The sequence below is a fragment of the Orcinus orca genome, chromosome 20 (genome assembly GCF_937001465.1).
Source record: "Orcinus orca chromosome 20, mOrcOrc1.1, whole genome shotgun sequence".
Taxonomy (NCBI): Eukaryota; Metazoa; Chordata; class Mammalia; order Artiodactyla; family Delphinidae; genus Orcinus; species Orcinus orca.
In genome coordinates, this window is record NC_064578.1 from 5,102,990 (window position 1) to 5,120,325 (window position 17,336).

A 17,336-nucleotide genomic window follows, 5' to 3' on the forward strand; every position below is an offset into this window, starting at 1 on the left:
GTGGCTTTCTCAATCAATGCTATATTGGTAGCTTCTGTAGCAACCCTCATCTAATTCAAATGCCTTTATTAAAAAAAAAAGAAAAACCAGCTAAGCAGATTTAACAGCTTAGAAGACACAGCGAGAAACAATATTAACATTTCTCAGTATTTTCTTTATTGGTTCTGAGAATTAATTTCTTAGGCTGCAAAGAGTGACCATCATAATTATACTAAAATATAACCAATTTGAAACCATGTTGTCAATAATGAAAGTCTGGCCCATGACCAGTTTATAACAACATAGATGGACGTTGAAAAGGTGGGTACATTGTAAAATAACCTTTCAACTGTTTTTCCAAACGGTCAGACGTTTCATAGTAACCAAATCAAGCACCTCTAATTGAGGTTAATAATGAAAATCTTCCATCTCTGGATCACTATAAAAGCCAGTATTCTACTTTTAGCCACTGAAGCTGTTTAATCTTTAAAGATTCAGTTGTTTAATTTATTAGACCTTGTTTCCCACTGCCATCTTCATAACAGAAAATCTGATTGCTAAAAATAAGAGTCAGCTGTTTTAATATGTTTACATAAATAATTAAAAATTCTACAGCAGAGTATGCAATACGATGTATTGCCACCATAAACTTCCAATGGAAGGATGTCACTTTAATTAAAAATTACAAAGGTGCCACTGTAAACAATTCATTTACATTTCAAGCTCTGTGTTGACTCAAGAGAGGAATAACTCATTAAAAAAAAAACAAACCGAAATGACCTCAGTCCAAATCCTATTACTGAGGTCAGTAGCCACGTTTAATTAAGATGAAGTGTTAATAATATATTTTAGTGGATGGAGGCTCTTTTCATTTCCCCAGGTAGAAATGTTATTATTTGGTCTTTAACTTCTGATTAAAATTTAAAAGGTGGGAGTCACCGCAAATTAAACTCTTAAATCTGGTTTTGAAATCTGGTTTTTTCAAAAGGGGAGTTACAGCCCTCCTTTCTCCTCCCAATAAATGGTGAGCTACTACACATTTTGAACCTCTGTGTTCCTGAGAAATGACAGTGGTAGCAAAAATCCTAATTTCCAGGGGAACTGATTTTTGCCATCTGCTTCCAAAGGTCTTAGAAGATACAGAACAAAAGGTCCCATAGCCAGCTGATGACTTTTGCTTGATTTCCTATCATTTTTTTTTTGTGTGATTTCCTTTGAATGGGCTCCAATATTAGATTAAATGAGGTGTTAAAGAAAAAGGCTTGATGACTCACAAGAAGACCAGCAAAACCCGAAATTGGGCCTTTTAACAAATCTTTTGGGACTGAATTTTCATCACCACATGTTGCATTCGGTACCAGTTTGAGTCCATGAATGAAGCTACCTTGGAGCTTAAAAGCCTCCAAGTCTAGAGGAGGAAGGGAAGGGAAATGACTTAAAAAGACCCAAAGAAATCAGAACAAAGTAGGCTGTGGTTTTCAGAGTGATGAGGATCTAATCTGGATCTGATTCAGATATTCTGTGTTCAAAGGATGGGTTCAATTTGGATCATGGCTTTGGAAGAAGGGCCGGCGGATGGACCTGACTCCTTAGTGTAACTTTCACAGAACTGGGAAGCCCAGTGAAAGGCCGATCGGTCCTGCTCAGGCTTCCCTCCTGGGATTGGTTTAAAACAAGGCCACATGCAAATATTTCCATGGTTGGTAGACACTAGACAATACCTGAAGATGAAAAATAATAGTAATCACAATGAACCATGTCCGTTTACGCACAAAACGTCTGCACGCAGAAACTCCACTCCAGCTGCTGGCAAACCATGCTATACCTGTTTACTAAGCACTTCCAAAGGCCAAGCGCTGGGCTGTTTTAAGACCTACGACTGGTGCAGCCAATATGGAAAACAGTATGGAGGTTCCCCCAAAAACTAAAAATAGAGTTGCCATATGATCCAGCAATCCCACTCCTGGGCATATACCCAGACAACACTACAATTCAAAAAGATACACGCACCCCTATGTTCACAGCAGCACTGTTCACAATAGCCAGGACATGGAAGCAACCTAAATGTCCGTCCACAGATGAATGGGTAAAGAAGATATTGCACATATATACAATGGAATACTACTCAGCTATAGAAAGAATGAAATAATGCCATTTGCAGCAACATGGGTGAACCTAGAGATTATCATACTAAGTGAAATGAGTCAGAAAGACAAAAACAAATACCATATGATATTACTCATATGTGGAATCTAAAATATGATACAAATGAACTTATCTACGAAACAAAAACAGACTCACAGACATAGAGAACAGAGTTGTGGCTGCCAAGGCGGAAGGAGGGTGGGGGAGGGATGGATTGGGAGTTTTGGGTTAGCAGATGAAAACTATCATACACAGAATGGATAAACAACAAGGTCCTACTATATAGCACAGGGAATTATATTCAATATCCTGAGATAAACCATAATGGAAAAGAATATGAAAAAGAATGTATATGTATAACTGAAGCACTTTGCTGTACAGCAGAAATTGACACAACATTGTAAATCAACTACACTCCAATAAAATAATAAAAAAAAAGGACCTCTGAGCCTCTAAGAATTTTCTCTGTCCATGGTGGCCTCCTCCCAAGTCATAGCAAATATATTGAAATGTAGCCACATTGCAAGTACATTTTTTGCATGTAAAATTTTTGAGATAATTTTTATATCACTACTTTTGCTTTTGGAATTATTTGACTACTAGAAATATTTCACTAATAATCCCCTATGATTTCTCTAGTGCCGACTCAGACATTCTGCAATGAGAGATCTACAAACAGTGGGCAAATGTAAAGACATTTTTGCAAATATTAAATTCAACCTGCCAGGACACGGAAGCAAGCTAAATGTCCATCAACAGAGGAATGGATAAAGAAGATGTGGTACATATATACAATGGAATATTACTCAGCCATAAAAAGGAACGAAATTGAGTTATCTGTAGTGAGGTGGATGGACCTAGAGTCTGTCATACAGAGTGAAGTAAGTTAGAAAGAGAAAAACAAATACCATATGCTAATGCATATATATGGAATCTTAAAAAGCGGTACTGATGAACCTAGGGGCAGGGCAGGAATAAAGACGTAGATGTAGAGAATGGACTTGAGGGCACAGGGGGGAAGTGGAAGCTGGGATGAAGTGAGCGAGTAGCACTGACATATATACACTACCAAATGTAAAATGGATAGCTAGTGGGAAGCAGCTGCATAGCACAGGGAGATCAGCTCGTTGCTTTGTGACCACCTAGAGGGGTGGGATAGGGAGGGTGGGAGGGAGGGGATATGGGGATATATGTGTACATATAGCTGATTCACTTTGTTGTACAGCAGAAACACACACAACACTGTAAAGCAATTATACTCCAATAAAGATGTGAAAAAAAAATTCAACCTGCTAAAGTCATGGTGCTGTGGACACTCGATCTTATTAACTTCAATGTTGCTGTTTTCTTTTCCATCTTTGGAGATGATAGATTATGTGTTCACGTCCTTGACATTTTTGTAGGCTCCTGGAAAGTTTGAAGGTCTTGGTGCTGGGCCTTGGTGCTTCATTAATTAAATGGTACTGATGAGGCCCTTGTGTTTTACCAGGGATGGATATAAACATGATCGTTCCCCTCAGAGAGCCCGAGGTTCAGTGGAAGATGGACCATTAGGTCAGGAATCACAGTAAAGCACGACGAGCATTACACTAGACATTCAGAAAGCCCTTTGGAGTGCAGTCTGAAGGTCAGGGTAGCCCATCTGCAGAGGCGATGCCTAAACTAACATCAGAAGGACATACAGCTGTGGACGAGGCAGTGGCGAGGAAAGCCCCAGGAGTTCACCTCATTTGCGTGTTTTCTTTCCATAAACCGAGGTTCAGAGAGGTTACGTTTTCCTCATCAGCAAAGAGGCAGACTCATGGTTGTGAGAGTTAAATAAGACTTTGGTGACAGTGCTTTTGGTAAGCTTTTATATAAAAATGTTAGGAATCTTAGTCATGGTACCAGCAAAATACATGTGTCCAGGGGTATTGTGGCAATCTTGGCCTAGTTTAGTCTGATGCCCAATTCCCAGGAGGCAGACACCAGCTCAAAGGCATGGGGATAGTGGCACTTCTGGGGAATTCAGGAATTTGTTGATAATCGAGACCATAATGATGCTTGGAAATAAGTAATTTCTGTTGCTTGGCTTTTTCTCCACAGCTGGAGACCACTGGTTGTTACTTCCCAAGGAACAATTTCTTTCTCTCCTTCCTTCCTTTTCCTCTCTCCCTCCCTCTTCTTTCTTTCCTGGGGCATCATCATTTGCAACAAAGCTCTTGCTCTTATGACTATAAGCTCCCCGGAGGCTGTAGGCAGGGATTATTCTCACAAGTGAAAAGACAGCACCCAGCAGTGTTAGGCCCATAGTAGCCTCTAAATAAATACCAGTAAATGAATTCAGTAAAGGAATGAATGGAAAACTATAATGCTTGTGCTTTTTTCAAGCAGCTGCCTTTGGCAACACAATTATCTATTATTTTGATAGTGTAAAAATCTAATTTCATGGCACGTATTCATCTTTTAAAATTTACCCTGTAGTTTTTAATGACACAGGAAGGTTCAATCCCCAAAGGTGTTCATGGCAGAAACTTCTAGTTGCCTCACAATACCCACTCTTCCTTTCTTCCTTAGTAAAGAATCCCAGTTTTAAAAGTTGGTTGCTATCCAGCTAAATGACCATACTTCCTAGTATTTCTTACAGCTAGGTTTTGGCCATGTGACTAATTTGGGCCAATCAGATTTAAATAGAAATGTGATCGACTTTCAGTAAGACTCCTTAAAATAGAAGAGACTCCCTTCTTCTTTCCCTCTCTCCCAAACTACTGTCTGGAATGCAGATGTGAAGGCAGAAGCATTAGCAACCATAATAAGTGTCCATGAGGAAGAGGGCGCCAGTCTCGAGGTGACTGAACGGCGAGCAGGAAGGGGCCTGGGCCCCTGACAGCTTTGAGGAGCTTCCATCCTAGCCCTGGACTGCCACAGCCGCTCTACACTTATTTTATATGAGCGGGGAAAAAACCCACTTTTATCTTATCTGAGCCACTGTCATTTTGAATTTTCCTTTTATACTGAGCCAAACTTAATCCTCACAGATACAGTGCTGCTAGATGCACACTTGTGGGGTTCCCTGGATGAATGATCCTTTCCCAAAAAAATGCTGAGGAGTAATGGGTAATTTCACATGGGTGGGGACAATATTTTTCCTCAACACGTATCTTATGTATTCACTGTGTGGGCAGAAGTCTCTGCAGCAGAGTTGTTTACTAGAGACCCTGGATAAGATGAGTTCTGTCTGAAAAATGTCTGGAACAGGAATTGCTACTTGGTTGCCTTAATAGAAATCCCCGGATTGGTCAGAGAATGAAATAAGTTCTCTCAGACCATTCAAAATGATTGAGCTGCCGGCTGCATCCCCAGAGGAACCAAAGCAACAGATCTGATGCGACAGTGAGTCCCTGCTTCTCATTTCACTGTTAGAGAATGTTGGGCAAATACAGTCATTTCCATTTTAGCGTAATTATCAGTGAGCTGCTCTTTCTGACAATATTTAGCCAACAACTTCAGGTGCACGAGTCCACTCCTCACTGGAGACACTGAAATGTCATCGAGAAATGCCAGATTCCTGTCTCGTGTACACGGAGGAAGGCTCCACCCTGAAAGCTGAAGCCTGTCTCGTTGTCACTGCAGGTTGAGAGGACAGGGTGTGGGAACCAGCTGTTTTACAACACGTCAACGTTCACATGACCTCGGAGCACAGAAACTTTCTAACCATCAATTCAAATAATAAGGGAAAACAGAAATGTGATTGCCTAGGTAAAGACACAAAGAAATCTTTATATGACAAAAAGCATTAATAACATCAACACATTTGCAAAATATTTTCAGAAAATTCTTCAGAAAATTAATGATGTATTAAACAATTTAGCTACAAGCATGTCCACTGACCTTTTAAAAAATAATTTCACATAATTGGAAACAGTCTAACTAGCCAACAAGGGAATGAATAAATAAATAAGTATATTCATGTAACAGCATTGTAGAATGCATACTATTCAGTGAGGAAAAATAGTGGCTATTTCTTGATATGGAAAGCTGTTCGCCATATACTGGGAAGTAAAAATGACAGGTTCCAAAACAAAATGGGTGATGTGAGCCAATTTTGAAAATAAAAAAGGGAAATACTCGCACATGTGACTGGAGATATACCTAAGCTGTTAAAAGGGGATTTCCTTAGGTGGGACGATTACAGATTTTTAAAATTATCTTCTTTATTCTCAACTGCTTTTTCAAAAGTTTCCTCCATGAGCTATCTTAACTTTATAATAAGGATAAGAAGATACAAGTCATTACAAAGAAGAATTTCATCTGTCACTAGCCCACCGCTGTCCATTTTGATTTGGCTAAGCACAATGCTATGGGCTTTTAAGCAGGTTTTAATAACTCAGGCTTTTTAGTGAGAATATTCACTCTGATGCCTGGACACCTCCTGTCTTTAGAGTTACAGGCTTCTCAGAGATCAAGACGCCTTTCACTGATTTTAACATTCCCTGGTGAGATAAAAGAGGGTATGACAGTGGCAGCAGCAGAATCACTGTGCCTGAGATGGGCTTTCCATCACAGAAGACAGGACCAGGAATGAGTTAGAATTAAGGTCCTAAGCTTTATGGGGGCTGGGAGTGGGGAGGAGTTTCCTGTTTTGACAAGGGAAGGAGCCTGTCCTCAGGGAGGAGGTCAAAATGCCTGTCAACTTGGGGGCAGGACCTGAATCAGGCTGGTTGGGGTGGAGCATCTCCTGCAGTGCTAAGATGCCTTGAGGGCCTGGCCAGTCATCTGAGAGGAGATGGGGTTATTGGAGCTGAGGCACAGAGTGTCTTGGAGTGAGATACTGATAGAGATAGAAATGCGGGGAGGGGGAGAGACAGAGACGGAGAGAAAGGAGGCAGGTGGGGGGGGAAGAAGCAGATGGAGGAAAAGGGGAAAAAGGAGGAGGAAAGAGAAGAGAGGAGAGAGAGGAATGGGAGGAAGGAAGGTGCAGAGAATCAGACAGAGAAGAGATGGCCATGAGACATGAGAGAAAGATGGACCTACAGGGAGGGGGAAGATGCAGATAGAGACAGTGATGGGGAGGGAGGAAGGGCAGAGGGAGACAGAGAGGGAGATAAGGAAGAAATGTACAGAGCAAAGGATAGACCAAGAGTAATCGGCACAGAGAGGGACAAAGGGAGAATGACAATGTGGACACAAAGAGTCACACACGCAGACAGGGACACCTGCATAACCTGCACAACTGCAGAGCCCAACGCCGTGCTATTGCCGGGAGTCAAGACAGGGGCAGATGGCGCTGGCAGCATCTTTTTGCATGTGCCTTTGTCAGCTGAACTCAGAGCTCTCCTTGAGATAAAAATAGGAGTCCTCAGTTCCTCCCTTTTCCAATGCCTGCTCCCCAAAGAATCATTAAGACAGCACCACCACCACCACTCACAAGGTCATCGTGTCTTTCTGAGAGTTCTGGGGAGCCAAGTGCGGTTTATTAGAAAACCAGGTCCCAGCCTGGCCCCTCCCCTCAGCCCTGCACAGCCTCTGCACACACAGCCCATCGGGGACAGTGCTTCTCGTGTACAGGATCAAAGGCTGCAGATAATTAATGAGCCTTTTCTCCCTGAAGAGCTCCTGTGACAACAGCTCAACGTGTCAGGGATGTTATCCCTGCCTTTGATGGGCTCAGAACCAGCACCAGGAGAGGAAGGGTGGAGGGGAGGGGAGAGGGAAGGGGCAGAGGGAGATCCAGTCAGTGCCAGGCTGAGAGAGGGCCACTTCTGGGCAACTCTGGATCCCAGCAGGAAGGAATGTGTCTGAGGAGTCAGGCCAGAGAGAGAAATGTGCATCACACACACATACGTGCACATGCACATACATACATACACAAGCATTTATTTTGCTTCAATGCTGGAAAAGTGATTTGTCCAGACACTGCTCAGCCACACCCATTTGTAAATGTTACAGCTCTTAGGCAAACGGCCACAGAAACACCTCAGCTATATTTTCTGAGGGGACTCGTGACACTGAAATTGGCCAACAGTGGCTCTCCGTGGTCCCTGATGACTCAGCATCCATTCCCACCTTCTGGGAAGAGCCTTCTGCATTCCTTTGGGAAACCACCAGCCCAGTTCATTATGGTTGGATGCTGGGTCCACGGTGGGCCCACGCACCAGGACTAGCCCCGGGCACACCCCATCCTCCTGCCATTCTGGGTCAGAGACAGGTGTGTGTGCAAGTTGGCTCAGTGAGACGCAAACCTGGCCCTTGGGCAAGTATTGATACTACTGGTCAGGAAGGATCTCTTTCTGCTGGTAGGACTGGCATTGCTGGAGGCCTTGACTCTCTACAGCCATACAGATATGGCTGAGGATGAAGCCAACCCAGGCAAGTGCAGAGTCAAGAGGTGGGGAAAGAACATATTCTGAGCACCTGAATTCTCATGCTGGACGTCCTTGTCCTCATTTTCAGTTTTGTGGGCCAGTACATGCATTTTTGGCAAAAGTCTGAGATGGGTCCTGGCCACTCGTGACTGAGGGTCACAGCTGTAATGAGCAACTGTAGAAACAGGAAGCTCTTCAGAGCTTTCTATGCTCCTGCTTTTTACCGCCAAGTCTCACATCTAGTAATTTACAAATTGCTTTCTCTGATCTCCTTTTCTCACAGTGGGCGCCACTGATGCTGCACCCGAGATGGAATGGAGGAGCACCGTCACCCGGTTCCGGCAGCCGGTCTTTGTTCTCCAGGGCGCAGATCCTGGCTTGGGGCCCCTCAATGTCTTCTTGGCTCTTGCCAGTCACGCGCTCCCTCTCCAGGCTCCTGTCTCCCGACTCAGTTTGCCGGGGCTGCTATCCGTGGCCGCTTGCCACGCTCCAAGCACCACACTCCATTTGCCAGATGGGATTTCCTGCCTCCTTCTCAATTAGCTGCCTGCCGTGGGGGTGAAGAGGGGCAGCCACATCTGGGAACATCATCTCTCTTGCCTGTCAAGATGCCCTAAGTCGGGGGTGCATGGCTCCAGCTCAGGTAAAGTGGACTCGCCCCTGGGCATGTGAACCGTGAGCTGAGTGACACAAGAGTGGACAGTGGCTGGAGGTGGGTCACTCTCCCTGTGAGGTCCTGCAGTGCCAGCCCATCAGGGCCCATTACCTAGAGACTCAACAGTGCCCAAATTCCTGTGCTATCTTGGCCCAGTTCTAAACATATTCTTCAATTCTATAAACTACTCAACATCACTAATCATCAGAAATGCAAATCAAAACCACAATGAGATGCTATCTCACACCTGTCAGGATGGCCATCATCAGAAAGACCACAAGTAATACATTCTTAAGAGGGTATGGAAAAAAGGGAACCTTTGTACACTGTGAGAGGGAATATAAATTGGTACAGCCACTATGGAGAACAGTGTGGAGTTCCTCAAAAAAATAAAAATAGAACCATTATACGATCCAGCAATTCCACTCCTGGGCATACATCCAAAAAAAAAGAACACACTAATTTGAAAAGATACATGCACCCCAATGTTCATAGCAGCACTATTTACAATAGCCAAGATACAGAAGCAAATTAAGTGCCCATCCACAGATGAACAAATAAAGAAGATGTTTTTTATACACACACACACACACACACACACACACACACACGATGGAATATTACTCAGCCATTAAAAAGAATGAAAATCTACCCTTTACAACAACATGGACGGACCTAGAGAACATTATGCTTAGTGAAATTAGAGAAGACAAATACTTTATGTTATCACTTACATGTGGAATCTAAAAAAAAGAAAACAAAGAGGTGTATATAAGAAACAGAAACAGACTCACAGGTATAGAGAAAAAACTAGTGGTTACCAGTTGGGAAAAATTCTATAAACTGTGTGTAGAATCTTCCAGCAAATTCTCCCTTTTGCCTAAGTCATCCAGAGCTGGTCTTAAACAAAGAACTCTGAGAGACCCACCTCTTCCACTGTCTGTCCCACCTAAGTAGTACCTCTATTCCCAGATCCCGACACCTGCCTCAGCCTCTCCCCATCACATTAACACTGTCATGTCTGGCAGCATCCCAAGTTACCCAACAAAGGCACAGCCTCAGGCTTAGCAACATCAACCCCATTTAAATCCATTTCCTACCCACACTGGAGTCACCTCTTTGTAGAAGTGCAAATCAACACTTAAGCTCCCCTAAACACATCCTAAATTTGTACAACTACCTTACAGTCTGTTAACCTACAGGTTTCCCGATCTAAGTACTTAAGGAAAGCTTTCTCTTTGATGTTTACATTGTATGTTTCCTTTGCCAGATACTGAGCAGGAAAAGGGGAAAAAAAGGAGAAAAGGAAAAAAAGAATGGCTACTTCAGATTTACATTAGTACAGGATTTGGTATTATTTTGTACTTTTATCTAGTTTGTCTGGCATTTCAGAAAGTTTTGTTGTAAAAATAAATCCCCCTTTTGGGTTAGAAAATAACTTCTGCTACCTTGCTCCACGGTCCTGTGGCTGACGCGGAGATAGCGGCACATTTTCAGGTGTTTCAAATCAGGAAAATAAGACATGTTCATTTGAAGTGCGTCTAATACTTGGTTATCGGTACCTCGTATGAAGAGATTAGATTTTGGAAGAGGAAGATTAATTACTTTCTTTAGCGGAGACAAGCGCGCATTTGGACCTGCGTGTCAATGTGTTTACTGTGAAACGTCGCACCAGCGAGGGCATCTCATCTCCACTAGCATGAGATGCACTGTAGATAATGACCATTTAATTAAATCTCATTATGAAAACCCCTTCTTTTGAAGTACTGGACAGAGCTTAAGAAATGAACGCTGAAAATTTGAACTTTTTTTTGGCCTGCCAATCGTCAGCGGAAAACCCAACCCCGATGGTCCATTTCTAAGTACCAGGCAATGTCTACTCCTTTCCCTTCTGACAGTTCAGAGTCCAGAGCACTTAGCAGAGAGCATGGACTTTGCAGACTGTACTGCAATGGTTGCATCCTAATCTCTTCCACTACTGGGCAGTGTAAGCTGGGCAGTCTTGAGCAAGTTACTGAACCTCTCTGAACTCCTAATACCCTTAACTGTACATGGAGTTAGCGTTTCTCATCACGTTGTGGCAGCTGATAAAGTAGGTGTCTGAGATGCAAGGGGCCATATGTGGCGGCTCCTTTCTCTGTCCCTTCCACACTGTGCTTGGCACCAGCAGACCCCTCTGGACATTTGAGAACACAGCCCTGGAGCTACTCTCCTCCCGGGCTAGTCTATTGCCAGGAATCAGGTGCAGGGGCAACATCCGCACCTAGTAAGCCTGGTCCCCTGGTGCCACCAGCCGCCAGCTCTTCATTATGACACAAACTTCCTGCTCACCCAGATCATTAACAAGTTTAATTTAATGGTAGTTTGTTCCTGACAACACAGACCCTGCAACCAGAAAAGAAAAGCCATTGCTGCCCGCCTCCCTCCCGTCTCAGGTTACCCAGCCGCCCACTCACCTGATGGTCTGATGCTGCAGGGAATCAGGGTCTGTGGCATTCACCGTCAACAGCACGCTGCCCACGGAGATGTGCTCTTGCTTGGTCACCATCATGGGGTCTGGGTGGAAAACCGGACCCTCATTGACATCCAGGACGGTGATGTGGACGGTTGCTGTGGAGCTGGGGCCGTAGGAGACGTCGGGCACCAGCGGGTCCTCGTTTTCCACTTTGATCAGCAGGGTGTGAAAGGCAGAAATCTCATAGTCTAGAGGCTGAAAGGCAGAGAGAAGGGCTCAGCACGCGGGTCTGCCACAAAGGGCAGGTGCTTTTGCACAAAGGCCTCTGACAGTCCCCGAGCTGTGTGGACACTCAGGGGTGGATCCAGGTCCTGTGGGCTAAGAAGCTTGATGCAATTTGGGGTACTCTTTAAGAAAAAGAGTATGAAATATACAGATACAAAATTAGGTATGGAAGTTGTTCCTTTTTTCAGATTGAGAAATAACTTACAACAATTACATGAGGCTCAGACACCTGGATCCTTTGTTGTGAGATCTCTTTAGGTGACTCCCTGGCAGCGCTGACATTAAAAGCCTTCCCACCGGTAGCCTGTGACCTCACAACTCCGGCACTCATGGGGGCTCCAGGGGGTGCACATTCTTCCAGTAGGGTGTCATGTAGAGAAGAGGATTCGGGAGGCTGACACACAAGGGGTTAAGCTGCATGGCCCTTCCCCACCTGAGGGCACTGGAAAACATGGGGGGGGGATTTTTATTTGTCCCCATGACTCGGCAGCTCTGTGGCCATTTTCTGGGCAGGGGACAGTGATGCCAGATACATGGCCATGCCTGGGACAGTCCCACATATGGCAGACTGTCCCACCAATGAGCAACCCTGCTGAGGCCCTTTCCAGGTGATTCTGTAAAGGGGCTGATGGTAACCGCCTCCCTTGCTGCTGTGTAGACTAAATCAGAGGATATTAAGGAAAGCCCATTGTAGACATTATTAATATGGTGCCCTGTCCCTTACAGAAGGTCATGGACGACATTCACTCGGTCCCTTTCTTTCTAAACCATGAGATGCAGTGATGGTGACACTTCCTGTCGATGGGGGTGTGTGTGAGGAGACATTTAGGTGAGATAAGGACACACTGCTTATTTCAAGCTATTTTCCTAATGTTTCCTGGGAAAACAAATAGCTAACTCATCAGATCCATGACATAATGGATATTCTTGCTGGGAGGATGAGACTAAAGTGAGTACAGGGAGGTGATTCACACTCAACCAGAAGGAAGGAAATGGCAGCACACGTCATAAGGGATCTGGGAATGTGGCATCAGAGGTGAGAATGGCGAAGCTGGGGAAAGAGCCGGGTGCAGGGGGTAGAATCTGGAATCGGGCAGGTTTAGTTGGGAGAGCTTTAGGCAAAATTACATTCTCTCTCATAATAATTACAGCTAACACGCACGCCCCGCACTCCACACCTGTGAAAGTGCACCCGCACAAACATACACGCATATATATATGCAGAGGCGCACACACACACACTGGAAGTACTGACTGCGGAAGTGCTTCCTGGCTGTAATAGGACCGCCCCTCCCCCCCTCACCTAGAGCAACTGCCAACAGGGTCAGTATTAAGATTTTAAGAGCTGACAGATACCAGGCTGTTGGTACCTAGGAGCTGCCCAGTTATATTGTGGTTCCATCCCTGGAACACAAGAATAATGTACCACTTCATCCTCCTTTCTAACATAGATCTCTGTCCTTCCCAAGTCAAGCCCCAAATCTGCAACCCCAGTGGAATAAATTCCAAACATGGGCCAGGGAGCTGCCATGCTTGGAAAGTGGAGTTATTCATCCTCATGAGGACACTGAAGGGACTGGAGCCTTGGGCTTGCTGGCTAGTGACAGTCTGCCGGGCAGCATCCTGAGCAGGACGGACACACAGAGCGTCCACCTCTCCTGAGAACCTTCTCGACCGCACCCCAGCATGGGCAGACCCAGCCAGGCAACCCGAGGCCCGAGGGTTTCTTTTATACCAGCTCCCAGGAACACACCATCTTCCTGGAAGTAAAGTTAAGGACAGCATGCTGCGACTATGAAATCCTGAATCTAGCCCAACTGGATTTTCTACCATGATGCAAATGCCGGCAGGGTGGGGTTTTACTGAGCTTCCTAGCTCTGCAGGCTCTTAACAGGCAGCAGATGCGAGGCCAGCAGGGTGAGCAGAAGCAGGACAGCGTGGCGCGGCCGGGGCAGCGGAGGAGGGTCAGGGCCCCGACAGCAACGGGAATCTTAACATTTGTCTCCTAAGGCCGTGGTGACAAAGCACTAGGTGGCTTAATACAAAGCTTAATACAAAGAAATGAACTGTCCCACAGTCCTGGAGGCTAGAAGTCCAAAATCAAGATGTTGGCAGGGCCACGTTCTCTCTGAAAGCTCTAGGGGAGCCCTCCCTGCCTGTCCCAGCTTTGGGCGTTCCCTGGCTGGCAGCGTGTGAGTCCGACCCCTGTCTCCATCATCACCTGGCCTTCTCCCTGTGTGTCTCTGTCTTCACACGGCTGCCTCCTCATAAGGACACCAGTCGTCTTGGATTGGGGGCCCATCCTACTCTATTATGCCCTCATCTTAACTCACTACACCTGCAGTGGTCCTAGTTCCAAATAAGCCCACATTCACAGGTTCTGGGGGTTATGACTTTAATGTCTTTTTGAGGGGAGGCACAATTTAACCCATAAGAGTGGGGTACCCACAGCTCCCCCCATTCACACACATGTCTTATAATATATTTACATATTATGTATAAATATACATACAATATTTGATCTGCATCACAACCCCTCATTACTTTTCATGACATAATCCATCTCTCATTGTGCACCGACTGTGTGCTAGGAGGGCCCCGTGTGCATCATCTCACCTAATCCTCACCTTACCCTCATAATAGTAGGTGATTTTAGACCCTTTTTACAGATGAGGAAAAAGGTTCCGAGAGGTTAAGTAACTTGTTCAAAGTCACACAGCTAACAAGTGGCACAGAGCCGAGATGCGATACAGGGAGTCTGATGAGAGAGTCTGAGCTGATAACAATAAACTGCTTTTGGTACAGGGTGGTATTTCCACAAGTAATGCTGATGGGGACTCAGCCCTCTGTCCTGCCTTGGGACACTTCATTCATACCAGGAAGCAATGCAGCTTAGTAGTAGAAAGCGCTATTTGCTCCCAGAGCCAGAGGGGAGGGGATCAAGTCCTGGCCATAAGAACTCTAATGAATAACTACTGGACCACAGGCACATCACTGCATCTCCTGGAGCCTCAGCTTTCTCATCAGTAAAGTCCTAGTACCAAGGATTGTCGTAAGATCAGAGGAGATGCATGCTGGGTGTTTCACACAGCAGCTGGCCTGGAGTCGGATACAATAACAAGAGGCTGTTAAGACAGTGAGGAAGAGGAATATGGGGTAGAAACAGCTGGAAGAGCCACTGCCCTCCTGCCTTGCCTCTTCAGGTATGTTCGAGGCTGACATGCCTCAGCAGAATGCTGGCTTCTGAGGAATGCAGATGTGAGTAGTGGCACAGAGAGAGGGAAGGAGAGAGAGAGAGAGAGAGTCCAGCCTTTTCCGGAGAGGAGGACCTCTGCAGTGCTTAATTCCGTTTGCACAAAGCTGGGTGTAATGACACCAGTGGGGCGATGACCAGGGCCAGTCTACCAGGAGCTGATGAAACGTGGGTCTCTGCTCCCACCCCTTCCGAGGCCTGCCCTGGGTCATGCTGCATTAAGAAGCCCTCCATTGTCTCGGGCATATGGCCTGATTAACGTGATTTGTTTGGTGTCGGGTCTCTATGTCAGGGACGGGAGGAAATTGAAAACACTTCCAATAAAGTTACAGAGATGCAATTTGACTAATATTTCATCAAGTGTCAAAAGAGGGTGTGGACCACTGTTCTGGAGGATTTCAAGGCTGGAAAAGCTGGCTCTCATGGGAAGGGTAAAGAATCTGGGGTTTGTTGTCCAGAGGAGAGAGGCTTTGGAAGTGACCCGACAGTAAGTTGTAAGCCTGTGACAGGTTTGGGGATCAAGGATGCCTGCTTTCTCAATGCTTCCTTCTCCTCTGAGGACAAAAGAGAGAATAGACGTAACATGCAGGGTGGATTATATTCAGCTGAAAGAGTAACTCTTTGACAGTTTGGAATAGGTTTACACAGCAACTAAGGGTTCCTGACTAGAAGGTTTTAAAGAGGACACGGCTACTCATTTGGCAGAATTGTTAGGATTCGGTCCTGTAGGGAGGAAGGACTCCCCCAGAAACCACACAGTCCTGAGACCTCCTCTAGTTCTCCCGTATGCCGACTGCTAACTGGGTAGGGCAGAGCTGCTTGTGGTTGGGCTGCAGCATGGCCATGTCCACCCACCTCTCATTGCAGAGGCCCCAGAGGAAAGATTCAGACTTTCCAGCCTTCCTTGCAGCTGAGGGTGGGCACGTGTCATCCGGTCAGTGACACATCATTGGAAATTGTCTGGAGGACCCACGGAAAACACATTTTTTCCCCTAATGAGAAGAGAGGGGCCCATGAGGGCACACATACTCTCGCTCATGTGCCTGGCGGCCTCCTTGCTTCCTGCCTTGGAACACAGCAGCAGGAAGACGTGATGCCCGGGGCTTTGACAGCCATTTTATGTCCATGAGGAAAACATCAGAAACATCTGTGGTGCCACCTGCTGGCTCTCGGACACCTTGAGCTGCCAGCCAATCCTGGATTGGCCTACCTTCATCTAGTTATGAAGACCATGAAATTCTCCTGACTATTTAAGCCACTATCAGCCTGGCATTTGGTTACGTACAACTGAAAGCATTCCTAGCTACTGCACTGGGTTGCTAGCAAGGTGGAGAGCCCAGGCTGCATGGTCAGGCCAGCCTCCAGAAGGCTATCCTGGGGCTTGAACTCAGGCGCACTGAGAAGCAGAGAAAGCTCAAGGCCCTTTATACAAATTCATGCGGCAGGCAGCCGAAGAGGGGAGGCCTCCATCCCAATTCTGAAGCAAAGGGAGTCCACTTGCTAGTAAAATGGAGGCCCAGGGAGGGCCCCAGGCTCTGTGGGCACCTCCTCTCCAGGAACTGCAGGTGGAAATTCCTTGTCCTACGGCAGTGCTCGTCCACAAGGCTGTGCTCTCCTGGGGCAACTCTCCTCCTGTTCTGACCCTGCAGGTGTGGGGCAGGCCCAGAAACTTGCATTTCAGCTAGCATTCTAGGTGACTCTTCTAAATGCTAACGTTTAAGACTCACAGCATTGTGGGCCAAAGCGGGAGTGTGGGGAGAGGAGGACACTCTTTTCCAGTCTAGCTTTGCTTGTATTTTATTTTCCTCAAGCTGTAGCAAACACAGGCCGGGAGAACGGTGCTCCTGCAGGGTTTATGGCGGGGATGTATACTGACCCAAGCTTTGTCTTCCAGCTGCAGGTTTGGAAAATTGCCTGATGCCTTCTATAGATACAGGGCTAGCCTCAGAGAACAGCCAGTGGCTATGTTTTATTTTTTTACGACTTTCACAGCTTTGAAACTATAGCACTGAATGTAGGAGGGCAGTGCCAGGATCTCCTGGGAGTCCTGGCAAGGGAAGAAGAATTGGGAAGACCCAGAGGCTGCTCTTTTCAGGGAGACGTTTGGGGCTCAGTTCAGACAAGGTTCTGAAAAGGACAGGGAGAAACCTAGACCCCTCATCCTCTGGAGAAAGCCGGAAACTTCTCTGAGATCTGCCATTCTCAGTTACTCCGGGTTCT

General features: G+C 45.9%; 1 protein-coding gene across 1 annotated transcript in view; it reads right to left on the reverse strand.

The window, feature by feature from the left end:
• CDH13 (cadherin 13) overlaps positions 1-17,336 on the reverse strand; it is a 999,893-nt gene that overhangs the window by 83,276 nt on the left and 899,281 nt on the right. Inside the window, exon 10 of the mRNA XM_004280100.4 lies at positions 11,580-11,833. Within this exon, the coding sequence (XP_004280148.1) occupies positions 11,580-11,833 (254 nt within the window). The remainder of the gene's footprint in view (positions 1-11,579; positions 11,834-17,336) is intronic.